Source organism: Phyllostomus discolor, chromosome 3 (genome assembly GCF_004126475.2).
Source record: "Phyllostomus discolor isolate MPI-MPIP mPhyDis1 chromosome 3, mPhyDis1.pri.v3, whole genome shotgun sequence".
Taxonomy (NCBI): Eukaryota; Metazoa; Chordata; class Mammalia; order Chiroptera; family Phyllostomidae; genus Phyllostomus; species Phyllostomus discolor.
In genome coordinates this window covers 207,954,528-207,980,462 of record NC_040905.2, presented here as the reverse complement: position 1 = coordinate 207,980,462, position 25,935 = coordinate 207,954,528, and the positions used below count along the sequence as shown (strand labels likewise).

Here is a 25,935-nt window from a genome sequence, read left to right as displayed (position 1 = left end):
GCCCCATGCACGCGCCGCCCGTGTCATCTCCATAAAGTGCCTCTCCCGTCCTGTCACTCCCCTGTCCAATAACCTTCGATGGCTCCCTCCTGCCCACAGCATGCGATCCCAACCCTGTTGCATAGCTACCGCCCCCTCCCGCCTGCAGCCCAGGTCCCAGCAGCCCCTGGGCAGCCCCTCCAGCTAGACGCACTGTCCCAGCCCCCTTGTCTTGGGCCACCAATTTAACCCCCAGCATTCTGGCTCCCGGGGACCCTGCCTGGCTTGCCCTCCTCAAACCCGCTTCAGTCCCAGCCTCCCCCCGCCCCACCCCAAGGCAGCTCCCAGGGCCACCTGGCACACAGACTCTTGCTGTCCTGTGACCCACCCAGACCCTTGCCCACGGCCCTTCCCACGGACAAAAATGGCTCCCATTCACCGTCAGGGCTGTCTGCACTTGAGAAGCCAGCCCAAGGGGACAGAGGCTCAGGGAGGCTAAGGAACTTACTAGAAACAGGCTGTGCCTAGGGACCAGCCCAGCCAGTCTAGCCCCCAAGCTGCTACTCCCTCATACTTTCTTCTAATATTAACCAAGCCCCTACTCCGTAGGCATCACGCCCGGTCCCAGCCAAGGCACGGTGCACGCAGGGAATTCTAGCAAGGAGACCGCCTGACCCGGGGAACCCCAACCAGATGCCTGCGCAGGCCCGTCACAAAGGACTATGGGGGCATCAGTAGCAGTACCAGCAAGAACCACACACGCCTCACACGAGGACACTGCCTCCGCTTTCTCCTGGGGAGCCCGTCGCTGCGCCAAGGCAGGTGTTGGGTCCTCAAGCATCTTTGTGGGAACTGAGGCACGGAGTGGTAAAGCAGCCACCTGAAGGCACCACAGCCAGCAAACCGCAGAGCCCAGACGAGACTCCGCACGCGGAGGCTCCGAAGTGCCGGCATCTTGCCTCTGTCTGCGTGGCTAAGGATGTGGCCGAGGCCTCGGCCTCCCCAGGCATCGGCTCCGGGGTCACAAGATCAGAGAAGAGGCCGGCGTTTCCGGGTGCAGGAGCTGTGCTGGCATGACCTCTGCTCAGCTCTGCCCCCTGCCCTCACCCCGCGGGCTTCGTGTGGGAGCCCTGTGAGGGCAGCTCCGCCGGGGCTCCTGGTGAGCTCCTGGTGATCGGCTGCCCAGGCGCGCCGGTCTCTTACCTAACACCCCTCCTGGCCTCCCGCCAGGAGCCCTCACCAAGCAGAGCACGCGGCTGATTCCACGATACTCCCTGTGCCCCAGGGCAAGATGTTTCCTCTTACCAGTTAATATTTTTATTACCGTTATTACTGTTATTTTAATTTAAATCTTTGACGTTCGGGGAGAAGTTTCTCCGCAGCCACACGGGCATGTCTGTGGGAGGGTGGCACTGAGGTGACCGGCCTGAACTCTGGCCATGCGGCTGCTTGGACCAGTGGGCGGCCAGCTCCGGCCCCCTCCCGGGGTCCACCGCTGCTCACTTATCAGGCTGACATCCCACAGGGGGGCCGCCGCCCCGCCTGCCCCTCTGGCTCCAGGCCCGCCGACTGGAACCAGACCTGGAGGGGTGGGCGGAGGGGGCACGTGGGAGGGGGCCAAGCCCTCACCACAGGCCCCTTGCAGTTCAAAGTGACACGCTCAGGCGGCTATCCCCTTCAAAGGGCAGACAGCGCCTGCCCCGAGCTACTGGACGCTCAGCCCAAGCCCAGGAGGCAGGACGGGTAAAGGCAGCCCCTGAGGGCTGGCCAAGCTCCTGTCCGTGGGGTGGGCCTGCTCCCCTGCCCCTGCCCACGGCAGGAGGGCACATCCCTGGGGGCCAACTACACCCGACGGTGCAACCCCAGGAACATCCCCTCCCGTCCCCAAGTCCCCGAGCCTCCCTGCTGTCATGGTGCATTTGCCAAGCACTCGGAAGGCGCTCAGGGACGGCCGTGCACGAGGGCCACGATGCTGATGACGAAGGTGGGGACTCAGAGTCTCTCTTGGAGGAATGCCGCCCCAAAGCCAGAACACTGAATGTGAGTCCCACCAGCTCCTCCCTGGCTACCTGGCTCCAGCTCCCACCAGGCGAGGATGGGATGATGCCACACCCACTTGGCATTAGGCAGGTGACAGACACCCCTCAACGCTAAAACACGCCCCATCTAACGCCAAGAAGGCTTGGTCCAAGCGCTCCCCTAACCCAGGCCCCTCAAGGCTAAGGAGGGGCAAGTCTCGGCACCTGCAGATGCGGGCCCCACGCTGGTGCCGCTCCCAGCTGGCTGTGCGGCCCTGGGTGAGTGCCTTCGCCTCTCTGAGCCCCGGCCCTGTCACCTGGAAACCAGGGGAAAGGAGGGAGCTTTCAGGCACTCTCATCAAAAACTCTGGAGTGCCGAGGGCTGGGGCCTGCACGTCGACAGGACACGTGCCCGGTAGACGGTGGCTCTTATCACTGCCATCTGGAACTGTGTCACCTTGGGCAGGGACCAGCTTCAGTGTTGCAAAACAGAAAATAATCATCATGCCCGCGCCAGGCCGGTGAGAAGATTCAGTGAGCTAGCCCCATCGAACCCATGCCACGGGCGGCGGCAGGCAGTGAACACTGGCCATCGATTACGAGGCATTCATTCGGCAAACCACAGGGAGCTCTGGGGGGCCCGCATGGTGGGCGGGGAGGGGCACTGAACTCAGCAAGAGGCCGGAACCTGCCCCCCCCCCGGCCCAAGGACTGCTGGAGGTTTTCTCCTGACAGAATGCCTGCCCTCCCATCCTAGGCCCACTTCCTAGCTGTGTGACCTCGGGCAAGTTACTCAACATCTCTGTGCCTTGGTTGTCTCTCCGAGAATGAAAATGAGAATGGCACGTAGGCCCCGGCTCAGGGACAGGATGGAAGTGCTTACGGCAGTGGCACCTGAGGAACACGCACGCTCACGAAGCACTCGCTGCAATTACCAGGGTCGCGGCCGCCGCCCCGTGCTCTCTGGGCTGGGCCTGCCTGTCAGCGAGCCCCCTGCAGCCAGGCCCCCCTCGGCAGCTCACGAACTCGGGAAGTGTCAGCTCCTGAGAGGCACCCCGAGTCCCCTGCGGAACGCGGGCTTCCGTGGGCTTCCTCCCTGCTCTGTTTCCCCAGCAGCTGGAGCGCTCAGGAAAAAAGCGCCCAGCCTGCTGGGCTTGTCAAAGCAGGGCCAGCTTTACTAGAACCAGGTTTGGATGGTAATTCTGCGGTCGCAAGAATTATTTTCTTTACATACTGTTGTAGAAAGGGGAACCCCATGCTTTGCTTTTTTTTTTTCCCCCCAACCTAAATGAAGACACCATCAAGGGCAAATCTGCTGCTGGGGTTTTTAATAAAAACACGATGGAGGGAAACACTCAAAGCTCCACAATCAGAAGCAATTTGCGTGGCTCGCGGAGACGTGTCGCGCCCACCCTCCGCCCGCGCAGCGCAGCGGGGCCCTGGGCGGGGCCGGCGGTGGGGCCGGCGACTTCAGACCTATGGCAAAAATAATGAACAGCAGTGCGCGCGGAGATAGCCTGAAAAATATCCCGGGAAAGAAAAACATATGCCAAAGAGTGTGTTGTAAAAGTCATATTTCATGCCTGACTTTAGAGAATGTTAATAAGGATTAGAACCATACTCCAACAGAACAACTATCAGTCAAGGCAGAGGTAATTAATTCTGCTTCAGATCTCCGCGCGGAGGGAGGACGGAGGACGAGAGCCGTGAGTGCCGTGTCTCGGCACGGGGAGTCCGAGGCCCCGGCGCGGCCTGAGAGCTCCCGGGGCCGTGTCCTGGTCCCGGCCGGAGGAAGCCTGTCCACTGCGGGCGGCCCCTGCTGCCTGCCGCCCGGGAGATTTTAGGGGTCTTTTCCGAATGGTAACAATATCAAACTCTTTTTTTTTTTTTAAATTTCAGGATTGGCTAATAAATATGATTAAGATAACACGTCCCAAACCACATGTCCTCTGCTTGGCCTCCAACATGTGGAGGACAGATGTGTCTTCTGTGTGCAGATGACCCAGCCGCCGCTCCCCCGGGGTAGGGACCCTGGGAGCCGGAGCCCCGAGAGGTCCCCGCAGCCCACTGCCCCCCCCCCCACCCCGGCCTGCTGGAGAGGGGAAGGGCCAAGCCCAGGGTGTCTGGGTGTCCGACGTGGGCAGGATGGAGGAGGGATGCTGGGATGGGGCAGTGGCCTCACCCGGCTCTGGTCCCTCGATTCCCAATCTAGAACACACAAGTCCCAAACCCACATGGCCCACGCTCCCCCAAAAGCTCTCAACCATCATTTTGTCATGGAGGCTCACCTATTACCCCATGTCAGTGGCCTCCTCTCGGTGACCTCAGTCCAGGAAGAATATAGAGCAGGCCACTGCTAAAGCCAGAGTCCGGGAGAGGGTTCTAGAAAGAATTGTGCAGTTGCCACATAGAAAACCCCGACCCTGGCAGTGGGCACACGGGAGTTCCTGCCTCAAGTGGGTGAGCTTTGGGGCAAGTCCTGGCCACACCTGGCCTCAGCTGCCCCATTTCTACAAGGGTCTGGAAGAGCCCTCCAGCTGGGACACTCTGCAGCGGTGGCTGGCACGGCGGCGGGCGTGGCCCGGATGCATCCTTGCTGTGGTCACTGAAGAGAGCCCTTGGCTGCCACAAAGAAGCCAGGCCTGAAGCCCCGGGCAGGGAGGCCTGGGCCTGCTGGTGTCAACGGCTCTGGGAAGAGGGGCCGGCGGGCTCAGAGGCCAAGGCTAGTACGGGCCGCACCGCCCAAGAAAGGCCCTGGGCCAAGGTATGAGTAAGCCTCCTTCTTAGCTTTCCCTTGGGGCGAGGAGCAAGAAAGGAGAAGAGCCCTTCAGAGTCAGCCCGGGCCAGGCAGCAGGGCTCAAGAGGGCAGGGAGGGAAAGGGGCTCTACCGCAGCGGTAGGTGAACGAATGAGCGAATGAATGAATGAATGTCAGAGGGCGGTGGGGGCTTCCCAAACCCAGCACGGCAGACAGGCTGCAGGCAGGACACCTGGCTGGGAAAAAAAAAATGCTACTAAGGGTCCTTGGGGGAGGGGCCCTGTGAGCAGGAGGAGCACGGGCTGCCCCCGGGGCAGGGGTGGGGTGCACACACTGGCCACTGGGCAGAGGCTGGAGGGTGTCCGTTCCCACCAGTCAGTGCGCAGAGGCTGCTCTAGGCAGACAAGAAGGGTCAGACCTCGGTGGAGGAACTCCGTCACTGGCCTCCTCTCCCCTGGGCCCCCCTGGGCATTGCCTGCCCTGCTCCTGGCTCCCTGTTACCGCTCCGGCTCAGGCCCCGGCCTCGCCCGAAGACCCCGGGTTGCTTCCCTGCCCAGGAGCCCGGGCTGGTGGGCAGACGCTGGGAGCCCAGGGCTTGGCCCGGCGGGGCTGATATGAACCATCTGCGTTGTCTTAGGACGCCCCTCTGCCCACTGTCCCTCTGAACTCGGCCGGTTCCCGCGGGCCGTTTGATGCCTCGCAGGGTCACAGACCCCCGCACACAAATCACCGCCGCGGGGCTGGGGGTGGGGCGGAGGCTCTGAAACCTAATCCGCAAAGTTTGCTCTGCCGCAGGCTCGCTCCTTCCCTGGCTCACTCGACCACCGCCGCCCCCCCTTTCCAAACAAGGCTTATTTTTCTTGCCAAAAAAACAAAGTTGGTATCAAGTGTTTCGAGGGAGAAAGTCTCTCCCCCGCCCCCCGCCTGGGAGGCAGAGCTGGGGCTGTGGGCCGAGGCCGGGATCGCAGAGGGGGCTCTGCCGGAGGAGAGGACAGGCGGGAGGTGAGCTCTGGCTCTCGGTCCGTGGGCCGGTCTCCTCCTCAGCTCTGGTCTGGCCCTGCCCAACGCTTGGTAGCCGCCGGCCCCGGCCCAGGGTCTCTGACCTGTTCTGTCCCCCTAGATGTCTCTCTCCCAGATGGGGTTCCCTGTCCCAGTTCGGCCAGAGATGGAAGCATCACTTCCTGCCCCTTCTCCCTCCCCATAAAACAGCCCTTGCCTGTCGCTTTTACGAGGTGACACCCTGCTCTCAGCCCAGTCCTCCCCGAGCTGGATGGAGCTCGGGCTGGCGAGGGAGGAGACTGCGTGCAGCCAGGCGTCTCCAGGGCGCTCCCGGGGCACACCGGGGTCCCCGGGCGGCTGCCCCCCAGCACAGCCCAGAGCCTGAGAGCTTTAAAAGGATGCCAAGGAGCTGGGGATGTCAGAGGCGCATTCCCCAGAAGCACCCCCTCCAGCTCTGACGACTCGGGACCTCCCGTCTGAGACCCCAGACGCCGGTCCACAGGTGGCCAGCCTGGCCCTCTGGAGGGAGGCAGAGCGGAGCCGCGGGGGTGCATGGGTTTCATCTGCTGGGTGTTGGTTTTGCTTTTGGCTTTTTCAGGCGGCGCAGCGACCGGGACCTGCGCAGGCAGCTTCTCTGAAGCCCGTGGTTTTCTGCTGTGCCTAGAGGGGAGCGCGGGCAGCTGAAGTCCCGCCTGCGGCCGCCACTCGGCCGGCCGGAGCTGTCGTGGTCCAAGCAGGCAGCCTGGCTCGGGCGGGGCGCCCGCATCAGGGGGCCGTCGGAGCACCCAGCTGGTCTGCGCGGCCTGGGCGCGGCGGGAAATGCCTGCAAACTGCAGGACAAGGGTAGCGACAGTGGCGTGGTGGCGAGAATAAAGGCACCACCACCCAGCGGAGAAGCGGGGTTTCCTGGGGTGGAGGGTTTGGGGAGGGGGCAGAACAAAGGAATTCCCCCTCAGAACAAACGGGCTGAGTGAGCAGCTGGAATGGTCAACCCCCAGGAGACTCTCGGGAGGGCTACCAGCACAGACACACTGGTCCCAGCGACCCAACGAAATCCGCCCAGCGGAAGACCCCAGCCTGGCATCTCCACGGGGCCTCTGAATGTCTGTCCGTCCTGCTTTACTGGGGATGGGGGTGTGCACCCCCAGGGCTACCTTTCCTGGGAGGAGGGAACACAGCGGCCCTGCCCGCCATCAGTGGACACACATGCACAAAATTCCCACAACCAGTGTCTGTTGGTGGGGCTGCTGTCCCCATTTTCCAGAAGCTGACAACTGAGGCCCCTGTAAAGCAACCCCCTCTCCCACCCCCTACCGCAACGCTTGACCGGCGAAGGAGACCCAGGCGCTCAGGAAGGACAGGCTGGGGGGGGGGGGATGACAGGACCGGGGCCCCCCTCCTCCCGCCCTCGGAAGGGGTGGAGGGGACACGGTTGTAAGGTGCTCGCCTTCTTTTCTCTGCTTGACATGAATAAGGGGATTAGGACGGCAAGTTTCCGTCGTTCACGCCGCTGGACAAAGGGCCCCGCGGCTCGAGCGGCGCAGCCTGTGATTAAACGACAGAGCCCTGTCACTCAGCACCGTCCTAGGTACTTGTGTTCGTGACATAATCTTATTAGAAGATAAAACCGGCGAAATCCTTTTCATAATGAAAAGTTACATTTAATGGCTGAACTCGCCCCCCCCACCCGGTCCCGACCCTGCCCGCCTCCCCCGTTGCTGTTGGATATAGCTCGCCTGTGATTGGCATGTAAAGCGCCAAGTCCGGGAGAAAAACGGGGTTTAGGGTTTTTGTAATCCCCCTAAACTGTCTTTGTTCGAAATCTCCACAGATACAAGTCTGTTAAGAGTAAATATTTGTGGATTGATACAACCACATTTCCCCCCTGCAAACCGAATCTGAAAAAAATTCCACCCTCCAGCCGCGCAGAGGCTGGGCGCCGGAGGTGGGGGCTGGGGTCGCCCAGCCTTCGCTCCGAGAGCTCGGCTTTCCGGGCGCCCGGCCGCCTCCGGGAGCGGAGGGACTTTGCACATTTCTCAGGCGGGAAAAAGGTCTTAGACTCTTTTTTCAATTTTCTGTTCCCTCGATAAACAACCCTCCCAAACTTGCTGCTTTGGGGCCTGCCCCAGGGGGTCGGCGGGAGGGCTTGGGGAGGGGCAACGATTTTGCTTCATTCCCAATGAAAATGCGAACTCTCTCCGCCAGCCTCGCTCCCTTCCCGCGGGTCCAAGTGGCTCCCAGGGGACTGGCATCTGCGGAGCTGCGGGAGGCCCGGTCTGGCGGAGGGCCCCGAGTCCAGCCCAGGAGAGCACCCGGGCCCGCCCAGGGCCCCTGAACCTCGAAGGAGCACGAAGGCTGTCGCAGGGCCCCAGGCTCCCAGCTCCAGCCCAGCCCGTCCTGGGATCGAGTTCCTTCATAAATCAGCGGCTGGGTGAAAGGGCTGCGCTTTAGAAAGGGCAGGACCGTGTGCGCGTATTAGAGCGCGCGGTTCCCAAATCCGGGCTAAACCCCTGGTGACACCGAAATTCATCAACCGCTGCTGGCGCCCGTGGCTCGGCCGAGCAGCCCGGGAGCCAAAGAGCCGGTGCACCGCGCTGCCCCAGGCGGGAAAAGGGAGAACGAGGGGCGGGACCCCCTCCTCGAGGTGGGCCTGGAAGAGGGCGCGGATGGAGACCGCAGTTCCCGCCCGTGTGCCGCGCCTCGAAGGAAGCTCTCCCACAGAGAGAGCGGCAGTTATTCTAACCTTTTCCCTTCTCTAGCAAAGGCTGGCCCTACAGGGCATTCTGGCGCGAAGAGGGCAGTGACCCTCCCAACCCTAGGGCGCTTATCGCCCTACACCTTCCAAGGTGGGCGCTCCAGGGAGAATCCCAACTCTCCGGGGTGGGAATCTGGGCCTTCGGGAAGGTAAGAACGGGATTTAGGGACGCCATCGGCTTTGGGAGATCGCCCTGCCTGGGAGAAAATCTGCTACAGAATAACTCTGGACCTGGGGGAAGTTCCTTAACTCCTTCAAGCCTCAGTTTCCTCGCCTCCGCAGGGAGCTAGAGCGACAGAGGCCAATACACAGCCGCAGGCGCGCACGCAAGAACAATTGCATTTCCTCCTACAGGCACGGCTGTGGCCCGCCCTTCTGGGGCCAGCAAGGCTCTGCTCCTGAGAGTTTGCACCTCCGCCGGCCTGTTGGAGAAAAAGGAGACCCAGTGCCTCAGTAGCACTGGGGGTCCCCCATAGGCTGCTGCCTGCCTGCCTGCCTGCCTCCGGGGACCAGCTCCGGACAGCTTGCCCTGCCCCATTTCAAAACACAGGCCCCAGACCTGGTTGGTAAGCAGGGGAGCAGGCAGGCGGGCGAGGCCCCTCGTGGAGGCCTGCTCTGGAGGCTACATTCTCTGGGCCGCCCACGCAAAGCAGACAATGCATTCCTGCCAAGCAGGGCGTCTCCGGCTCACTTTCCTGGCAGGCAGGCAGGCAGGAAACATATATTGACCGAATGCCCAATGCAGGCTGGCACCTTTGCATTTGTTTCCCTTTATCCTCAGAGAATCATCAGCCCTATTTCACAGAGGAGAAGACTGAGGCACAGAAGAGGCCTTAGCCTGTGTCACACGGGAGCCAGCGCCATTCCCTTCCCAGATCTGTCCTTGCAATCTTGCTCTTTCCTTTGAGAAAATGTGTCCCGCGGACGGGGACCTCCATTTGGAAGAGGAGGTGGCCCTGGAGCACCTCGGTCCTCTCCATCTCCACAGGCTCCGCACTCTGGGCCTGGGCGGGCTCCCACACCCCGACTGCTCAGTAACTATGGCAATCCACTTGGTCACATGACAACAGTCACTGAGTCCCCGTGGAGAGCAGGAGGCAGGAGAAAGGGGAACGGCAGTCACACCCAGCTCCGGCTCGTCCCGGCCCAGCGCTGCTGCTCCTCCTCTCCCATCACCGCTGCTGGTGCTGCTGCTGCAGCGCTCCGTGGAGGCGTCTGGGGGGCGGGGGTGGGGGCGGGGGGGGGGCAGCTGCCGCCGGGCGGCCCTGTGTTCTTGCACGCTCACTCTGCTTTCTGCATCTGGCTAGCAGCTCGGTGGGCTCCTCACTCCCGCCAGCCCTGGTGGGCACCTCTGTTGCTCTGGGCAGCCCTCAGAATCCGCCTAGGCTGGCAGCCACCTCGCAGTTCCCGGGGAAACCTCTCGCAGCACCAGCAGGCCAGGAAGCAAACATCTTTGTTTCTTCTGGAACCAGACTCCGGGATCCGGGTTTTTCCTTCAGCGACACTTCCCCCAGTTCACCAAGTGCAGGGCCAGCCAGGTGCTCTGCCAGTGGCCGGCACTCTGGGTCCAGGCCTATCTGAGCCAGGCCCCCGGTGGAGACAAAGCCCTCCCCCACCCCTAATGTCCGCGCACATCCTCTGAACCCCTACACTCCCCCTCAGGGCCCTGGGGGCCACCAGGCAGGTCCAGCAGCTGCCAGTCAAGAAGCTGAACAGAAATGGATAGAACATTGCCCCGGGAATAACAAAGGAAGGGCCCGCGCAGAAATTTATTTGTACTGATCAGGAGAAGCAAAGGTACAGGGCAGCGAGGAAGTGCTGTCAGCCAGGCCTGAAACCCAAGAAAGTTGCCATTCCGAGCACAGTGGCCCCTTATGCCGCCCCGCTCCCCCACGCAGCGGTAGTTAAAGCAAACACAGGCCCTTCACTGCCCCGTCAGCTACACCTTCCCCCCAAAACTACACAAACTTTGAAAGATTTTTTCGGACAGAAGATGGATGCTTCAGGAGACTCGAGGTCAAGGCCAGGCTGTTTAAAGTAGATTATTAACAAATAAACATTTACTACAAAAAAAAAGGGGGAGAAAACCCTATAGGCCACCGGGGAACCAAATCATGTTGCTTTTGGCTTCAAATGACAGGAGACATTTATGACATGAATGGAGAGCACCAGCCGGCCGATGAAATGGCAAACGTCTGCCACTCTGCTTCCTCTGCCTTGTGAATCAACTTTTTCAAGTACGGGTTTCAGCCCGGCCCTCCCCTCCCCGCCACCGCCTCCCCACTCCTGACTGCAGTGGCAAAAATACATAATATGTATGTATGTATGTATGTATGTATACAATTGGTTTTGCTCCTTGCTGCCATCAGCACAGAACCTAGGGGGTGGAGAGGGCTGGGTCAGCCAGAGAGCCAAGGGCCTAGGGTCCTCTTGCACCCCCAACTGACCGGCAGCCTGCCCAGGCTCCTTGGATGAATGGACCATCCCCTCTCTTCCTCCCTCCCCTGAAGCTGAGGCCTGACTGTGGTGGCCAACACATCGGGAGTTGTAACTCCTGCCATTGAGAGTATCCTCCATTCCTCAGCCTAACTGATGCCAAAGTAGGACTGGCCCCCCCCTCCCTTTTTTGTTTTAAAAACCTCACAGCCACAGGACCGAGGAAGAAGTTCTCTGGGGAGGCTCTTCCAGCCCACGGTGGACCAAAAAACCTCCCTGGGCTGGAGGAGCCTTCTGACCGCTTGGCCTGGTGACCTTTTAAACCTCATCTCCTTTCTGAGAAACACACAGGTCCCTGGACCTCTCCCCCAGATGCCCCCTCTTCTGAATTCCCCCCCTCAGCCTCCCAGATGTTGGTCGAGCTTTATTTTCAGTCACTTGAATCACAAAAGCAATAAGCACAAACAGTTGTCCAAATGTGAAATGATAATATTGAGAACGCTTCTCCAAACGAGACCCTGCAGATGCTAATTGTTCCCCGTGGAAAGGTGTTTGCTCTGTCTGGTCCAACACCCGCCCACCTCGGCTCCCAGGGCGAAGTAGGTCGGCATCACGTCGAGCCCCACGCCACCGCCTGCCCTTCCTGATGATGCACAGCTGGCGCTGCACGTCACCCCTACGGCCAGAAGCTGTCCTGCCCCTCTGGACCCCAGGGAACATTGAGCACGCTCCCTGAAGCCCCGCCAGGTGCCCCGTGTCTTGCTCACCACTCCCTGGGCAGTGACATCATCACCCCCAGCTTGCTGATGGAGAACCCAGGGCTCAGAGACGGGCAGCCACCTGGCCAGGGCTGCACAGCTGCTGAGTGCTGGGGCTGGGATGTGAACCCAGGTCGGCCTCGGAGTCTAAAGCCCTCTTCATCACTGAGGGAGGCAGGGCCCTCACAGTGTCCCAAGCAAAGGGAATGGTTTTCCTAGCGGTGCCCAGGGCGCCCCATCTTCCCTGCATTGAGAGGCTCCCAGCGAGCCCCACATTCCAGCCGCACCTCTCTCTGAAGTAGAGCCCACGGGCAGTCCCGTGCGTGTCCTCGAAGACGAGGCACTCCTTGCCACACTGAAGGTGGTACCGATAACAGCAATAATTTCAGGCAACAAGATGCCGGGTCCTCTGGGCCACATTATCTCGAATCCTTGTAAGAATACTTTCCCCTAGGTGGGCATGTCCCCATTTGACAGAAGAGGCTCAGGTAGGTGCCAGGGCTGTGTGGTCCTCACCCTGGCTCCGCCAGGAAGGGAGGGAGGAAGCCGAGGGCCACTAATCACATACCCCAGAGGAGATCCTCACAACCTGCTTCCCCCACTGGAGAAAAAAGCCGGCAAACAAATTAGGCTACTCCAGCCCAGGGCCTGGGGAATACAGGGTGAGCCAGGAGTCAGCTGTGAATAATGCCTCCGTTCAGCAGAGGACTGCAGCCGCAGGAAGGCCTTTGCGTACCCTTCCGCCCGCAGCCAAGGTGCTGAGGTTCAACGGAGAGGTGCCCTCCCCCCCGCCAGAGGGTCCCCAGGCTCCGGCTGGCAGAGTGCGCCCTTCAGCCCTCAGATCCCCAGGGAGGGCACTACGGAGGCCTTTTTTATAAGGCAACGCGATGTCCCTTCCTTCCAAAGAGATCCATTTCTTCGGACAGGCCCTCACCCCAGGCTGGGGGCAGGGGTGTCCACAGCCCTGAATGAGTCGGATGAGGACTATGCCAGCTGGGGTAGCCAACCGGCGGAGGGGGTCCTGCTGGTAACTGGCACCCCGCAGGAAGGCCTGTGGGAGGCCTCCCGAGCTGGGAGACGCAGCACCCAGAAGAGACGGGCGACTCCGCTCTTCCTCTGCACCACACCCGGGCTCCGCCGCTGCGGGTGCTCCGAGGGGAGGTGAGCCTCCCAGGAAGGCCTTTCCCGGGGTAAACACTTCCGAGGAAAGGAATGTGCTGGGAAGCGCGGGGCTGGGCCACTGGAGCTCCATGCAGCCAGCTGGGGTAAATTAAAAAAAGAAAAAAAAAAATCACCCCGGACTCGGACGGCTTTTTTGTGAAACTCAATCAAAGCCTCGCTGCCCCCCCTCCTGCCGAGGTGGGCGCACCCTACCTGGGCAGGCGAGCCCGAGGGGATCCTCGCAGGCTCAGCGGGGCCCTGCTACTGCGGCGGAGAGGCGAGGGCGCCCGCGCGGGCCCCGCTGGCGGGAGGGCGCCGCCAGCCCGGACTGGGTGCGCGGCCCCGGCGGGAGCCCCGCGTCTCTCCGCGCACGCAGGCCCCCGCTCGCACACCGCGGAGTCTCGGTCGCCAGACCTCGGGGCTGTCTTACCAGCGATCAGACTCCATTTTGTGACAGATTTTTGGACTCTCCCGCCAACCCTCCCCCCTTCCGGAGCCTCCTCCAGGAATTCGCCACCTCCTCAGGATACAAACCCTTTCCAGACAAGCGACAGACGGCAAGAAAAGAGTTACATAATTCTGTTTGGCCGAACCGCCAAGAGAAAAAACTGGGGGACGGTATGTTGTCATTTTTCCATGTGTTCTCCGGTGGAGGAAGGAGAGGGGTGCTCGCGATTTCGCGTTTGGAGGCCGCATCTCCTCCCGGTTTCTAGCCCGGTTTTCTGTCCGAAGAGCTCCGGCTGCCGAGGGGCCAGAGCCTCGGGCACAGAACAATCCGATGCTTCTGGGTTTTTCCTTAGAAGGAGGCCCCCCCAAAAAAACCACGTAGGAGAAAAAAGGAGACTTTCGAGTTATGTGTGAAAACGCCAAATGCCGTCCCCCCTCCCCCCGTTCTTTTCGGCGGTGCAGGGCGTGCTGTGGATGTTTATCAAATGTTATTAAATTCGTCCGAATGCCAATTAATTACCCCCGTGGTGCGTAAAATAAATGCTACACTTCTAGGTGTCCAGGACCTTTGAAAACAAATCGAAGTGGAGAAAGGGAGCTTAATAAAAACAGCCACCTCTTCCTAAGAACCAAGCCCCGCTGCTCCTCGCCGGGAGGACACGTTTTCCAAAAGTTACGGTGGGGGGGGGGGGTTGTTAATTTCCCAATACCGCTGACGCACAGACAAGACAAAATCGAGAAGGCACGTTTCTGTGCCCACTTGCCTGGATTCTCGTCTGAAAGCATTTACGCACAGATGCAATAAATATGCCTCTGCGATCCTCAAAGAAAAAAAAATAAATCGTGAAATATATTTGTATTGTGCAAAGAACACTGCTTTCCTGTGAGCCCCTGCTTGCCTGGCTGCACCAACTGCCTCTGAGAGACACTGGAGGGAGACCTGCCCCGGGAATTTGTGCCCAGGACTGTCTTGCTAGCAGCCCCTCCTGGGCTCCCAACCAGCCCGCCCAGTGCAGGTAGCTAATTGGCGGTCCTGGAAGAGAGAGGAGGTCAGGGCGGAGGGTGCACTGTGAGGGCGGTGAAGGATGCCCGCACCCCGAGGCTGCAGCCCTGCAGGACGCACGCTGCTCGGGACCTGGGATTCGCCCTCCTCCAAAATTCACTCGCAAGCTCACCCCTACTGCCCTGAAGAAGAAAGCTCTTGGGAGCCTTTTTTCCTTTTTAAAACAAATATACTTTTGACAAAGCGATCACAAATGTTTAATTGTTTTGTAAAATGAGGGGGTGGGTCCCTCAGCTCTAAGGGGTAACATCCAGTTCAGATTTTGTGATTTTACAGTTCCATGCTCTGAAGAAGCAGGGGTATCATCCTCTCCTTGTTTTAAAAAGCAGCTCTGGCAGCGACTGGGGCGGAGGTGAGGGCTGGGGGTGGGGGGGCAGAACGCGCGGACTGGGACAGGAGGTTGGAAGGAGCAGTGCCAACGTGCACAACAATTTCAGAAACCTGCACAAATGACCCGGAGGCCCATTTCCAGTTTCCTGGGCCTCCTGTCCCCACGTGTTGAGTCGATCAGGCTGGTGGCCGAGCTGAGTGGGAAGTGGCACTGCCAGGGCCCCACTCAGGTTGGGCAGGCGGAGCAGTGAGGGCTGCGGGACGGCGGGACGTGGGTGGGCTGCAACGCCGCTGAGCCCAGCTGAGGGGCTGCTCCCAGGACGGCCCAGAGCTGCCGACCACGCTTGCCCCAAACCACTTTCCTCATTTCATTTGTGCGTCCCCAGGCCTGCCTGTGGCGGAGCTGACTGGCAGCCTCTTCTCCTGGAGCTAGAACCCCATCAGCCCAGGGCACAAGGCAAAAGCGATCCACAGCAGTGTGCCTAACCCGGGGGCGCTCCAGACAGAGGGGGAGGCCTCCGCTGGGCTCCCGGACCAGTGAAAGAGCTGACTCTGGGAACCTGACCCCAGCTCCTGCCCGCAGAGCCCCCAGCCGGCAAGAAGAGTGAGGCACAAAAACAGCTCCTGCTAGGCCCCCAGACCAGGGCAGCCCAGCCCGATTAGGCCCTAGTGTGGAGCTCAGCTAGAGCCTTCCAGAGTAGAACCTGATGCCCTCCTGAGGGCCCTGGCCTCAGCCAAGCAGCGGAGGAGCACGCCAGCTGCTCCGATTCCCAGCAGGGCCTGGATTTAGAGAGTCACTGGGTAGAGCAGGTAAGCTGCTCCGACCACCAGACACTGGCAGCCCAGCCTTTTCCCAGGGGCTTGGGCGCACACAGTCCCCTCTGAGCGCCCAACCACCTGAGCAGCCTACCCACCCTGCAGTTCCATCTGAAAGAGTTTTCCAGGCCTCACTAGAAAGTTGTCACAGGCACCCGCTTGCCTCCACAATGCTGCCCTAGGGATCCTCACGTTCCTCTTTTGGCTGTTGCACCTCTCTGCCTCCTTCTCAATCATGCTGCCAGGCACAAACCCAGACTGGGGGGTGGAAAAAGGCGCATCTACTAATATCTGCCCCAAGCCCCTTACCAGGCAAATTCACAGTCTCAGCTAAAAGCAAAAGTCAGCGGGTAGAACTCAGCCCACAGCCTGTGGCCTCGACCCTGAGGCTTGGGCTACCCCAGGGCGGAGCAGGCCACCCCTCCCCAACACACACACTTTGCAAAACAGAAAGCCTGCTGGGGATGGCTGATCCAGTCAGTTCCCCACCCCCAAGGGGAGCCCCAGATTGTGGTTTGCCACTTCTTGAGGTCCTCTTCCTAGACAGCTTCTCCAGCCAAAGAAAATTGTAAGTACAGAATTCCCGCATGGAACGGTTTGGGGAGGATGGACATCCTTTTCTCTCCATCAGGGACTAAAACTGCAGCAGGGCGCCTAGCAGCAAAGGGGCATGGGGGGCTGCTCAGGCAGTTCAGCACCCCTGCTCTCCACCTCCTTGCTCCAGGAGCCCCAAGCCCCCACAAACCCAGCCTTTGGGCTTGGAGAAGCACACCACCAGGGCCTGACTCCCTACAGCACTACCTTCATTTGGAAATCAATTCTTGGTCCCCAATTCAGGCCTCCCAGGACAGCGGCATCCATCCCCCCAGTCGGCCCAGGGCCTTGTCCTGTACCCCAACTCGGAGGCCCTGCGAAGGCTTTCCGGACAAAGGGCAGCAACTAGGAGCTGCCGGAGGCTCGCGGCCACCCCATTAGTGTCATCCGGGCTGGGATGGTTCGCTCCTGCCCGAGACGCGCAGCCCGCGCAGCCCTCGGCGTGGACTGGCCCAGCGGCGCACAGAGCCGGCTGCAAGGCGGCCGTGGGCCCGGCCTGGCAGGGGCGGCCAGGCTGGAGCGCAGGGCGGCGGGGAAGGAGGAGGACGAGAGGCGCTTACTGTTGGTAGTCTTGTTTGCAGTAGAGTTTCCGATCCCGGAAGTAGCAGCTGGTGGTGAGGGCTTGCTGACACGCCGCGCACTGCAAACACTCCTCGTGCCAGGACGACTCGTTGACTCGCATCAGGAAGCGGTCGGAGATGGGCCGCTGGCAGCCCTCGCAGACGGCGGGATGCGGGCAGTCGGAGCCTGCAGCGCACAGGGCGAGAGCCCGGCCGTCAGCGCCCACAAGCCCGGCCCCCGAGTCCCGGCCGCCCGGTGCCCGCAGCCCTGGCTCCAAGGGCGAGGGCAGCCCTGGAGCAATACCCGCCGCACCAAGGGCCGGGCAGCCTCAGCTAGTTCGTCCTAGTCCGCGGACTCCGGCGCCGAGAAGCCGCCTGGGCTCGGCGCTGTGCTCTCCCCTTCTCCGGAGATCCAGCGCTCGGTATTTAATACGTAAGAGAACGGGGTACGGCGCGGGGTAGCTGGCTGTGACCGAGACAGGCGAGGTGAGGCTGGGGCGCTCGCTGGCTGACACGCCCCACAGTGGCATACGTGGTCTTCTGTCCTCGACCTCCCCAAAATCTGTGATTTGGGTAACTCGGGGGACATTTTTCTTTTAGAAGCTCCCCCTCCCCAAGTGACCTGGCACTACTCCCAAGCTTGCCCAGGTGACTGCTGGGGTCCTCAGTCGCCCCTGCAACCCGCCTCCTACCTCCCGCCCATAGAGGCACCTCTAGATCCGAGGCCGGATGAAGATGCGGGGGTGGAGGCTGGAGCTGTCCTGTCTTTCCTCCTCCTAGGTGATGTCCCCACATCCCTCTGTCCCCACAGGATGGCTGTCCAGCTTGTTACCCCTCTGGTGATCACTCCAGAAGTTTTTTGTGTCCCCGCATATCCCCATGTCCTGCAAACCACTTCCTTTATCAGTTGGTCTAGACGCCTGCTTCCACCTCGGGACGAGGCCCCTGTCCCCTGCTCGTGGCCACTCGGGTGTCCCGACCCCGCACTCACCCAGCAGCACCCCCAGAGTGGCGGGTCCGGGGCGCAGGGCGTGTTCCTCCATCTTGATGCCGTCCAACATCTTGGCGCAGTCCGTCTGCCCGCGAGGGAAGCACCTCTCCAGCGACTCGGGACCTGTTGCTATATCCATGGGACGCGGGGCACGCTGCGGGCCCCGCCAGCCAGGGTGCTCGCCCGGCCGCCCGCCGGCCCGCTCGCGGCCGCCGCCGCCGCGGCCGCGGCGCGGGGGAGACGCGGGCCCCGCGGGGTTGGGGCTGCGGCTGGGGCCGCCGGTTGCCCCCGGCGAGCGTGCAGCGGCGACGCGCTGGACCCGAGTCCCGGCGTCGTGCTGGCGGGCCGGGGCGGCTGCAGTCCGCGCCGCGCTCTCCCGGGCACTCGCACCCACGCGCGCCGGCTCCTCTGTCACCTGCTTGTCAGCCCCGGAGCCGGGTTGCGGCGGCGGCGGCAGACGGAGCCGCGGGGAGGAGACGGCGGCGGCGGTGGCTGCGGCGGCGGCGGGCGGGGGAGGGGGCGGGGGTGCAGGGGCGGCCCCGCGGGCTGCGGGGGGGGCGCGGGCGGCGCAGCGGGGTCCCGGGCGGGGCGCAGCGGGCCGCGGGGCTCCCGGCGCGCTCCCCGCGCTACTCCAGTGCCATGGTGCGCCCGAGGAGCCGCTCGGTTTAGAGCTGGGGCTGGCGGCGGAGGGATACTCCGGCCGGGAGCCGCCTCACCCCTCCTCAAACTTCCTGACATTTGAACTCATTGGAGCGCCTCGTATCCCTGCGCCGGGATGAGCCGGCGGCTCCACGTCAAATAGTGCCGTCGCCGCCCCCCCTCCCTGCAGGAGGGCTCCCCGCGCCCCCAGCTTGCGCCCCTCGCGGCGCCTGGCTCAGGGCACCGGCTCGGGAGGCCCGGCCAGGACGAACGCCCTGTTGGCCCCTCTCAGAAGTTTGGGTTGCCTTGCAAACAAATCCTTCTGCCCCACCCCCTTGAAAAATTGATTTGGGAGTTGGGGAATGAAGGCTTTCTTTTTTCTCTCTTGCCTTATTATTAATATTTTGTAAAGCTTCAGCGCTGAGAGGAGTGGCCCCGAACGCGGCCAGACTGCGCGGACCGCGGGGAGCGCAGCGGTTGCACCAGGGGACGGCGCCAGCCGGGGACCCAGACTGTCCTGTTGGCCGAGGTAGGTCGCGCCGGGCTGAGCTGGCGTCCCCGGGCCGCGGCGCCGTCTCGGGGCGGGTTTGGTCCTCTGAGAGAGCTAACTACCGGGCCCGAGGGACGTGGACCTGCAGGAGGGGACAGCCGCTGGCCCAGAACGGGCCAAAGGGGGGCCCTAGCCTATGGAGAGGGGGTGGGCCCCGGAATCGGGGTGCGGGGTCCGGGAAGCGTTCACACAGGGCAGAGATTGGGTGGAGAAGTGAGCGAACGTCGTGCAGGGGCCCCAGGATCAAAAATAGGGGACACTGGACAGGGGAGGAAGGTGAGGCCGGGTTCACGCGACGGGAAGTTTAGAGGACGGTTAGGTCTGGGCAAGGGGGTCCCTGGGAACGGGTGGGGGCAATGGACGGGAACCTGGCCTCGAAGGAGGCGGAGTGAGGAACAAGGGCAGGGGCTGTTAGCTCCAGGTCGGGGCAGAAAGTCCGGGACGACGTGCATTCAGCCGCTGGAAGGAAGCCGGATTGGACGCTAGATTAGGCGACCTTTGGCGGTGGAGGGACCCGGCTAGGGGTCCGTGGGCCGCGCCCAGCAGGGACAGCGCCACGAGAGGCTGGGCGAAGTGGGCCTCTGCACCCGGGAGCAGGAGGTCGGCAAGACCCAGCGGCCGATCCGGGAGCTTGCGAGGCCTGACACCCACCGGGCCTGGCACCCGCGCTGGCCGCTCGGGCCGCCGAGTCGGGCTGCCGCGCACGGCGCCGGCACTGGCTTCCTTCATCTTCGGCTTCTGGGGCCCCACGGAGGCGCGGCTCGCTGGCTAGCAGGGGGGAAGCCACCTTGGGGCAGGCGCGGGCTAAGCCCGAGGGCTGTGGTGGGGCGGTCCCGGCTTTGCCGGAGGAGCGGGGCAGCGGCGCGAAGCCGGGCGGGGGCGGAGGGCACGGGAGGCGGGTCCCCTGACCCCGCTGGAGGCGAGAGGGCGGATCGGATTTGGAGCCTGCGGGAGGCTTGGTCAGAAGTGGCCCCCTGTGCCGTGGGGCCCCGCGGAGGGGCCAGGCTTTGTGGAGGATTAGGGACTCCCGCCCCACCCCAGCACCCGCGTGTGTGTCTGTGTGCGCCTGTGCTTGTCGACGGTCTGGCCTCGGAGGCCCTGGCGCGCGGGTACACCCAGGTTTCCGTGCACATAATACAGTATTTCTGTGTCCCCAGACTTCCTGGGCACCGAATGTGTGACCCTGAGTCTGATTTTCCTGCATCCTCGTATGTGTGTTTGCGTGTGAATCCGAGGGTCCTTGGTCCTTCCGTGCCCCTGTTTCTTCCGTGGTTTTGGAGGTCTTTGTGTATCCCGTGTCTGTGTCACTGTGCGGGCATGTTTGCCTTTGTGCGCGGCCTCCCAGCCTCTGTATTGTGTCTGGGAGCCTTTTCTGTATCTGGGTCATCTGGTTGCTTTTGTATGTGTGGGTCTCCGAATTTCTGAATGATTCTGTGTGCTTGGGTGTCTCAGAGTTTTGGGGGGGTGGTTTGGGGGGTGTGTGTGTGTGTGTGTGTGTGTGTGTTTCTCTCTGCCTTCGTGTATTTCTCGGTTTCTTTGGGTCTATTTGGGTCTATATCCAAGACAGTGATCCAAGACAGTGGATGAGTGGGTGTGGAGTTTTTCTCATTCGGTCCTTGATCCTCGGTCCTCGAAAACACCAGGCCTCTGTCTACCGAGGTTGGGCCAGGGCTGCCTTCTCCTGGTATCTGGGGCGGGGGCCGGCCCCTGCCAGTAGGAGCGGGCTGCTGGGCCTCGCGGAGCCGGGCGCAGGGCTGTCGGACCGATCGGGCATATTCTGCCCTCTGCTGGTAGCGCTATGTCCCTGCAGCTGCTGTCGGGTGAGGAGGTGAGAGGGTCCTGGTTCCAGGTCCGGACCCTTGTCTTCTTCAGAGCGCACTTGGAAATCCTCTCCCACCACAGTCCCTGCAGACCCGCCCGGGACCCCAGACTCCCCATGCAGCGTCCCATCCTCCTCCCCCATCGTTCAGTAACCCCTTTCCCTGTGCCCGGCCTCTTCCTCTCCACACCTCTTCTCCCTTTCAGCGGAATGGGGGCCTCTTACACTTCTCTGACCCTCGGCCATGCGTCAAGAGCCGAGTCGGGGCGGCCGGCTGTGTACAGGGCGCATCCCCGGGGCCACCGGCTGGCCGGCGCTCTGCGCTGGGGGTCGTGCCGGCTGCCCCGTCGGGTGCGGGTGGCTGGTGTATACTGGGGCACACAGAATTTTGGCAGGTCACTTCGCACCCTTGCCGGCGTCACAGTCAACATCACCAGAGCAGACGCCGGGAGGGCCAGGGGTGGCGCTCGGAGACTCCCCGCAGCTGCCGAGGTGCGCGCCGGCTGAGTCCGGCCAGGGCTGCCCTCTCTTGTCCGGGAGGCGGGCTGCTTAGTGCAGAAACCCGGAGTTCCCTCTCTCTGTCCTTTCTGCTCACTGCCCATTCGTCCACCCCCCACTTCGGGTCACCCTGTAGGTCCTGATCCTTGCCATTTGTCCCTACTCCCCGGGTCGCTCATTCCCCCAGCCGAGTCTGTGGTCCCGGATCCTTCGCACACAGCCGCGCAGGGGCCCGGTCGCCCTTTATCACAATCGCAATTCCTGCGCCTCCGGACTTCCTCCCCTGCTGAAGACATGACCAACCGGGTGCTGGAACCGGGGCCTAGGTCCCCCCGGAGTCGGATACAACCCGTGGGAGCGACGCCTTGCTTTTCCCCACAGCAGCCAGGGGCAGCCGGTACCCACCGATTGGCCTGAGCGGCGCGGGACCCACGATGCGGTGCCCTGACCCTGGCGGATAGGGGGGTTCCTTCCGGCTCGGACTTCAGCGGCAGAAAAGGCTTCAGCTTTTCTTCACCTAAGGGAAGACCTGTTCCGCCGTGCGGGATCGCTTGGGGAGAAGCAAAGCCAGAGAGATGAGCTCCGGGGCGAGCGTCTGGGCTTCCCTGATCTCATGGATGCCCCATCTTCACTGAGCCCTCCCCAGTCCTCCTTGCTCCTTTTCTCGGGGCCTTGCGGCCCTCCCCACATGCCAGAGCGACCAGCGTCCTGTGCTCCACAGCCCCCTCCCTGCATGGAGCTGGTGCACGCTCCACCCCCACCAACGCTTTCTGCCCAGAGCCTAGCGCCAGCGTCCCCTCTTGGTTTACAGTCCTAGCTGGAGGCTAGATCCTGGGCCAGGGTGGAGAGGAGGGTGCTGCCCCTCCAGTGCTGTGGGGAACGAAGGTGCAGATGATGAGCCGCACGGGTCCACGATTCCATTCTGCGGGAGAGCCACTCGGATCCAGGAGGGCCAGCCAGACTGGACCCAGACTGCTCCAAACTGGACCCAGACTGCTCCAAACCGTGGCCTGGGTTGGGAATTGCTCTTCCAGGGAGGCAGCCCCAGGTCCGGAGACCTGGGAGTGCTGGAGGTGGAGCTGGGTGGCCCTGGGAGAGGTCCCTGAGCTCCTCTCCTCAGACCTAGGGGTGCTTGGCCCCACCACATTTGGTCAAAGGCTCAGGCCCCTTCTCAGCAAAGAGATGGCCGTGTGTAATGAGTAACCCCGTCCCCTCCCCACAGCCCAGGGTGGAGTGTCTGCGGTGGCCTTGTGCTTTCGGGGAGCTCAGAGACCCTGAGTTGGGTGGAGGTCCAGACCCTGAATGGAGAGAGGTCCAAGCTGAGGTCCCTCTGACTCAGGGCTGGGGCAGGCTCTCTCCCTTCTGGGCTTTTCTAGGCTGGTGGCAGGGGTGGCAGGGGCCAGGATTTTAGGCAGAGCTGGCTGGTGAGGCGCCGTGTGGGTGACTGTGACGGAGGCTGTGTGCAACGGGGAGCGCCGCCCGGTTCCTCTGCTCTCTGCAGCTCAGCCCCGCCCTCCACCAGCCGGGGGTGGGGGGGGGGGGTCTCTGGCCACAGACCCATGACTTGTCAGCACAAGGTCTGGGTCATTAGTCATGAGATTCCTCCCTGGTGGGTCAGGAGACCGGATCCCTTAGATCCAAACAGTGCAGCCAGCTCCGGGGTGGTGCTCAGGGAGGGACAGCGCCCTAGGTAGGTGGCCCAGGGGTAGGGTCTTCCACTGGCCAGGCAGGGCTCAGGAGCGGTCAGGAGCAGGTCCCTGGAAGTCACCCAGATCTGGCTCGGGATCCAGCTGTGGGACCTCAGGGAAGTCCTGCTCTCTCTTTGCACCCCAGCTGCCTCATCTCTAAAGTGGGCACAAGGGTAGCATTTATCCTAGAAGATTGTGTGTGTGTGTGGGGGGGGGGGGTAAGTGCTCACCAAAGTGCCTGGCACATAGTGGGCCTCTAAAAATATTTGGCAAATAATTGAATGAAAGAGAGTCCCCGGGACTTGGGGAAACCGCAGCTCTCCTCCAACCAGAGCCCAAGGACAAGCAGCAGGCCGCACCGAGTGTGGCCGTCTGTCTGCCTTCAGGGCATGTGAGGTTCAGATCCCAGCCGTGCGTGCTGGGCCGGGAGACCGCCCCCCTCCCCAGGCGGTGCCCAGACTCCCTGCACAGGTAGCCTGTAGGACCCCAGGCCAGGGCTGCCCAAGCCGGACCCTGGGTAGGCAGCAGAATTAGGGGTGCAGCACATTGCATGAAAACCAGCTGTGTGGGACTCTCGTGGTGCCGTTTCTATATGCACGTGTATATATTTTTAAAGGGCACTCTCCTCCAGAATTTTTGCATTTCTTACCAAATGGAGGGGCTGGGTGGTTTCGACAGCCCGTGGACAACCAGGGGCTCCCCTGGCAGAGGACTTGCTCCAGAACAAAGAGACGGCCGGGGACGATATTTGGACTCATAAAAGCCCCATTAGGAGGCCGAGAATAACTCACAGAAAGACATTTTATATGAATCGAACACAAATTCACAAAAGCAAGAAAGTTCGCCGGCCTTCCTCGGGAGGGTCCAGGCCGGGGGAGGGGGGGCTGGCTGGGTGTGACGCGGGCTAGCGCCTGTCTATTTGATCTTTATCTTCAATCCACTTCAAAACGCCGGGGATCCGCGGAGCTGGAGGTTCGCCCCTTCCTGTAATTATTTGGTGTCTAGTAAAGTTTTTATGAGTGTCTGTGCAAATAAATGCATCTGATGTGCGTTTGTTTTGGCTGGTGCCGCTTTATACGGGAGGCGTGTGCGCCTTCTGTGGGCCCCCAGCAAGAAAAGAATGAGAGTGAAAATAAAAATAAAACCAGGGTATCCAGACCAGGCAGAGGGGCGGACCCGGGCAGCCTCCCTGTGGACCCCCACCCCTCTGACCGGGGCTCATGGGCTCGGGGGGGGGGGGGGGGGGCGGGGGCGGAGCTGCACGCTTGCCGGTTGGGCGTGCACCCATGGGGTTTGCTGCGTGGAGCTGTGGGCTGGGAGGCAGGCTCGGTGAGTTCCAGATTCTAGGAAGGCTTTTCGGCTGCCTTTGGATGACCGTCCTCTGCGTATTCTTGGGGAAGTGAAATCAATCGCAGAGAAGGGTGAGGTTTTGGGGCGGCCTTTCACCGCTGCGGTGTCAGGGTCGGCCTGTTCTCCAGAACTGGAGCTCAGGAGGTACATGGCTGGGAGATGGGCTGACGGAGACGCGGCTCCTGGCCCTCTCTGGGCGGGATGGGTGTTCCTCCTGTGCGGCTCGGGAAGCAGGGGTGCTCTGCAAGGGTGAAGGGCACGGCCAGGGTGTCGGCAGCCGGGAGCACCCAGGCGCCTGTCTCGGGGGGTCCGACCGGCGCCCGGGATGCCGCCAGCGGGACTGTTTGGTTCGGCCCGTGCTGGTTGTCTCTCTTCCCGGCACTACAGTCCGGACTTATGTGTTCTAAAGTGATTTTCGTATTTCTATCGACATCTATTGTGCACACAGAGAAGTGCACAGAGGTAAAATTACACCCAGGCCCCCAACACCCAGACCACGAGAGAGAGTGTTTGTGGCTCCTGGAATCCCTCCTCCTGCCCCCCCCCACCCGGAATCTCTCCTCCTGCACCCCCCCGGAATCCTTCCTCCTGCCCCCCAGCCACTAACTGCCCAGCCTTCCCCGTGGAGAACGCGGCCCTGGTTCCTGTCACCACACACGAGTTTTGTCTGTTTCTGAATTTTATAGAAATGGAGTCATACAGTACATATTCCGTACCATGCTTTATTCATGAGATTTTTTACATGAAAATATGGAATTTTTTCTTCTGAATAATCATAGGCCTGCTCTTAGACCCTCATCCAACTGGGTATTGATAATCCAGGGCTGAATTGTGCCTCCCCCCTCCCCAATTTACCCCAACGCCCTCGCCCCAGGCCAGCCATCTGCCCTCTGCAGTTAGCCAGGGGCGTCTGTGTCGGTAACTCCTGTTGTAAACTGGTGCGTCTCTCCCGTCTTCACTCCCTCCCTGAGAGGAATCACCGTCTGCACACTGGGGGAAGCACTTCCAGAATCTTCTCTCATCCCAGTCCCTCCATCTGCCTCCAGTGTATGCTTGAGGTAGACATCACGAGACTCTCTAACAGGTGAAGAAATCAGCACCTCTGAGAGGTGAAGTGACTTACCCGGGGTCACACAGCATTGTAAGTGTCAGATCCTGGATTCGAACCTAGATCAGACAGACTCCAGGCCCCGGGCTCTCGTCACTTCCGCACATGGCTTCTTCCTCAGGGATCCAGGCCAAGGCGTGAACAACTCCTCTCCCGCCGTCTTCTAGCAGAGAGGACGCTGGCCTTTTTCCAAAGGAAAGGCTGGAAACAAAACCCAAAGCCGAGAGCAGGGCAGGGGTGGTTCCCAGGCCTCAGCAGCCTGGCCTGGGGTGAGGCTGGTCTGAGATGAGCTGGTCTGGACCCTCGCAGCTCCCTGGATACGCCAGGGGAGGGCGGCACACACCCTCCGCCGAGGCTCCACCACACGCGTGCAGGCGCTCCTGTGTGCAGGTGCTCCTACCTGTCATTCCTGAGCCCTCGCAACGTGCCTCCCAGGGAGGTGTTACCATTCAGCCCCACCTGGCAGCCGAGAAAACTGAGGTTCGGGTAGGTCAGATGTTCTGTCTCAGACCCCACAGCTGGGTGAGTGGCCACCCTGAGTTTTGAGTGCACTCAGGGTGACTTCAGTGCCACGCTGGCCCCTTCTTCTCCTTGGCTCGCCCTCTTGCCTGAGCCGCCT

At 61.8% G+C, this 25,935-nt stretch overlaps 1 protein-coding gene and 2 long non-coding RNA genes across 4 annotated transcripts in view; all 3 read right to left on the bottom strand.

The window, feature by feature from the left end:
• The window catches only part of LMX1B (LIM homeobox transcription factor 1 beta), a 76,556-nt gene extending 58,670 nt beyond the window's left edge, over positions 1 to 17,886 (bottom strand). Inside the window, exons 1-2 of one of the 2 annotated variants that reach the window (XM_028526241.2) lie at positions 17,665 to 17,886; positions 16,674 to 16,860 (exon numbers count right to left, since the gene is read on the bottom strand). In XM_028526241.2, the coding sequence (XP_028382042.1) occupies positions 16,674 to 16,860; positions 17,665 to 17,803 (326 nt within the window). In that variant the 5' untranslated portion in view covers positions 17,804 to 17,886. The remainder of the gene's footprint in view (positions 1 to 16,673; positions 16,861 to 17,664) is intronic. The other variant, XM_028526242.2, reaches the window with a different exon arrangement.
• A 794-nt stretch (positions 17,887 to 18,680) lies between these two features.
• LOC118499817 lies at positions 18,681 to 21,657 on the bottom strand. Its single transcript, XR_004902352.1, has 3 exons — positions 21,550 to 21,657; positions 18,950 to 18,954; positions 18,681 to 18,820 (listed from the first exon to the last, which is right to left on the bottom strand). It is a non-coding gene; the product is annotated as an uncharacterized LOC118499817 (long non-coding RNA).
• A 1,984-nt stretch (positions 21,658 to 23,641) lies between these two features.
• On the bottom strand, positions 23,642 to 25,692 carry LOC118499816. Its single transcript, XR_004902351.1, has 2 exons — positions 25,332 to 25,692; positions 23,642 to 23,954 (listed from the first exon to the last, which is right to left on the bottom strand). It is a non-coding gene; the product is annotated as an uncharacterized LOC118499816 (long non-coding RNA).
• Positions 25,693 to 25,935: the final 243 nt, after the last annotated feature.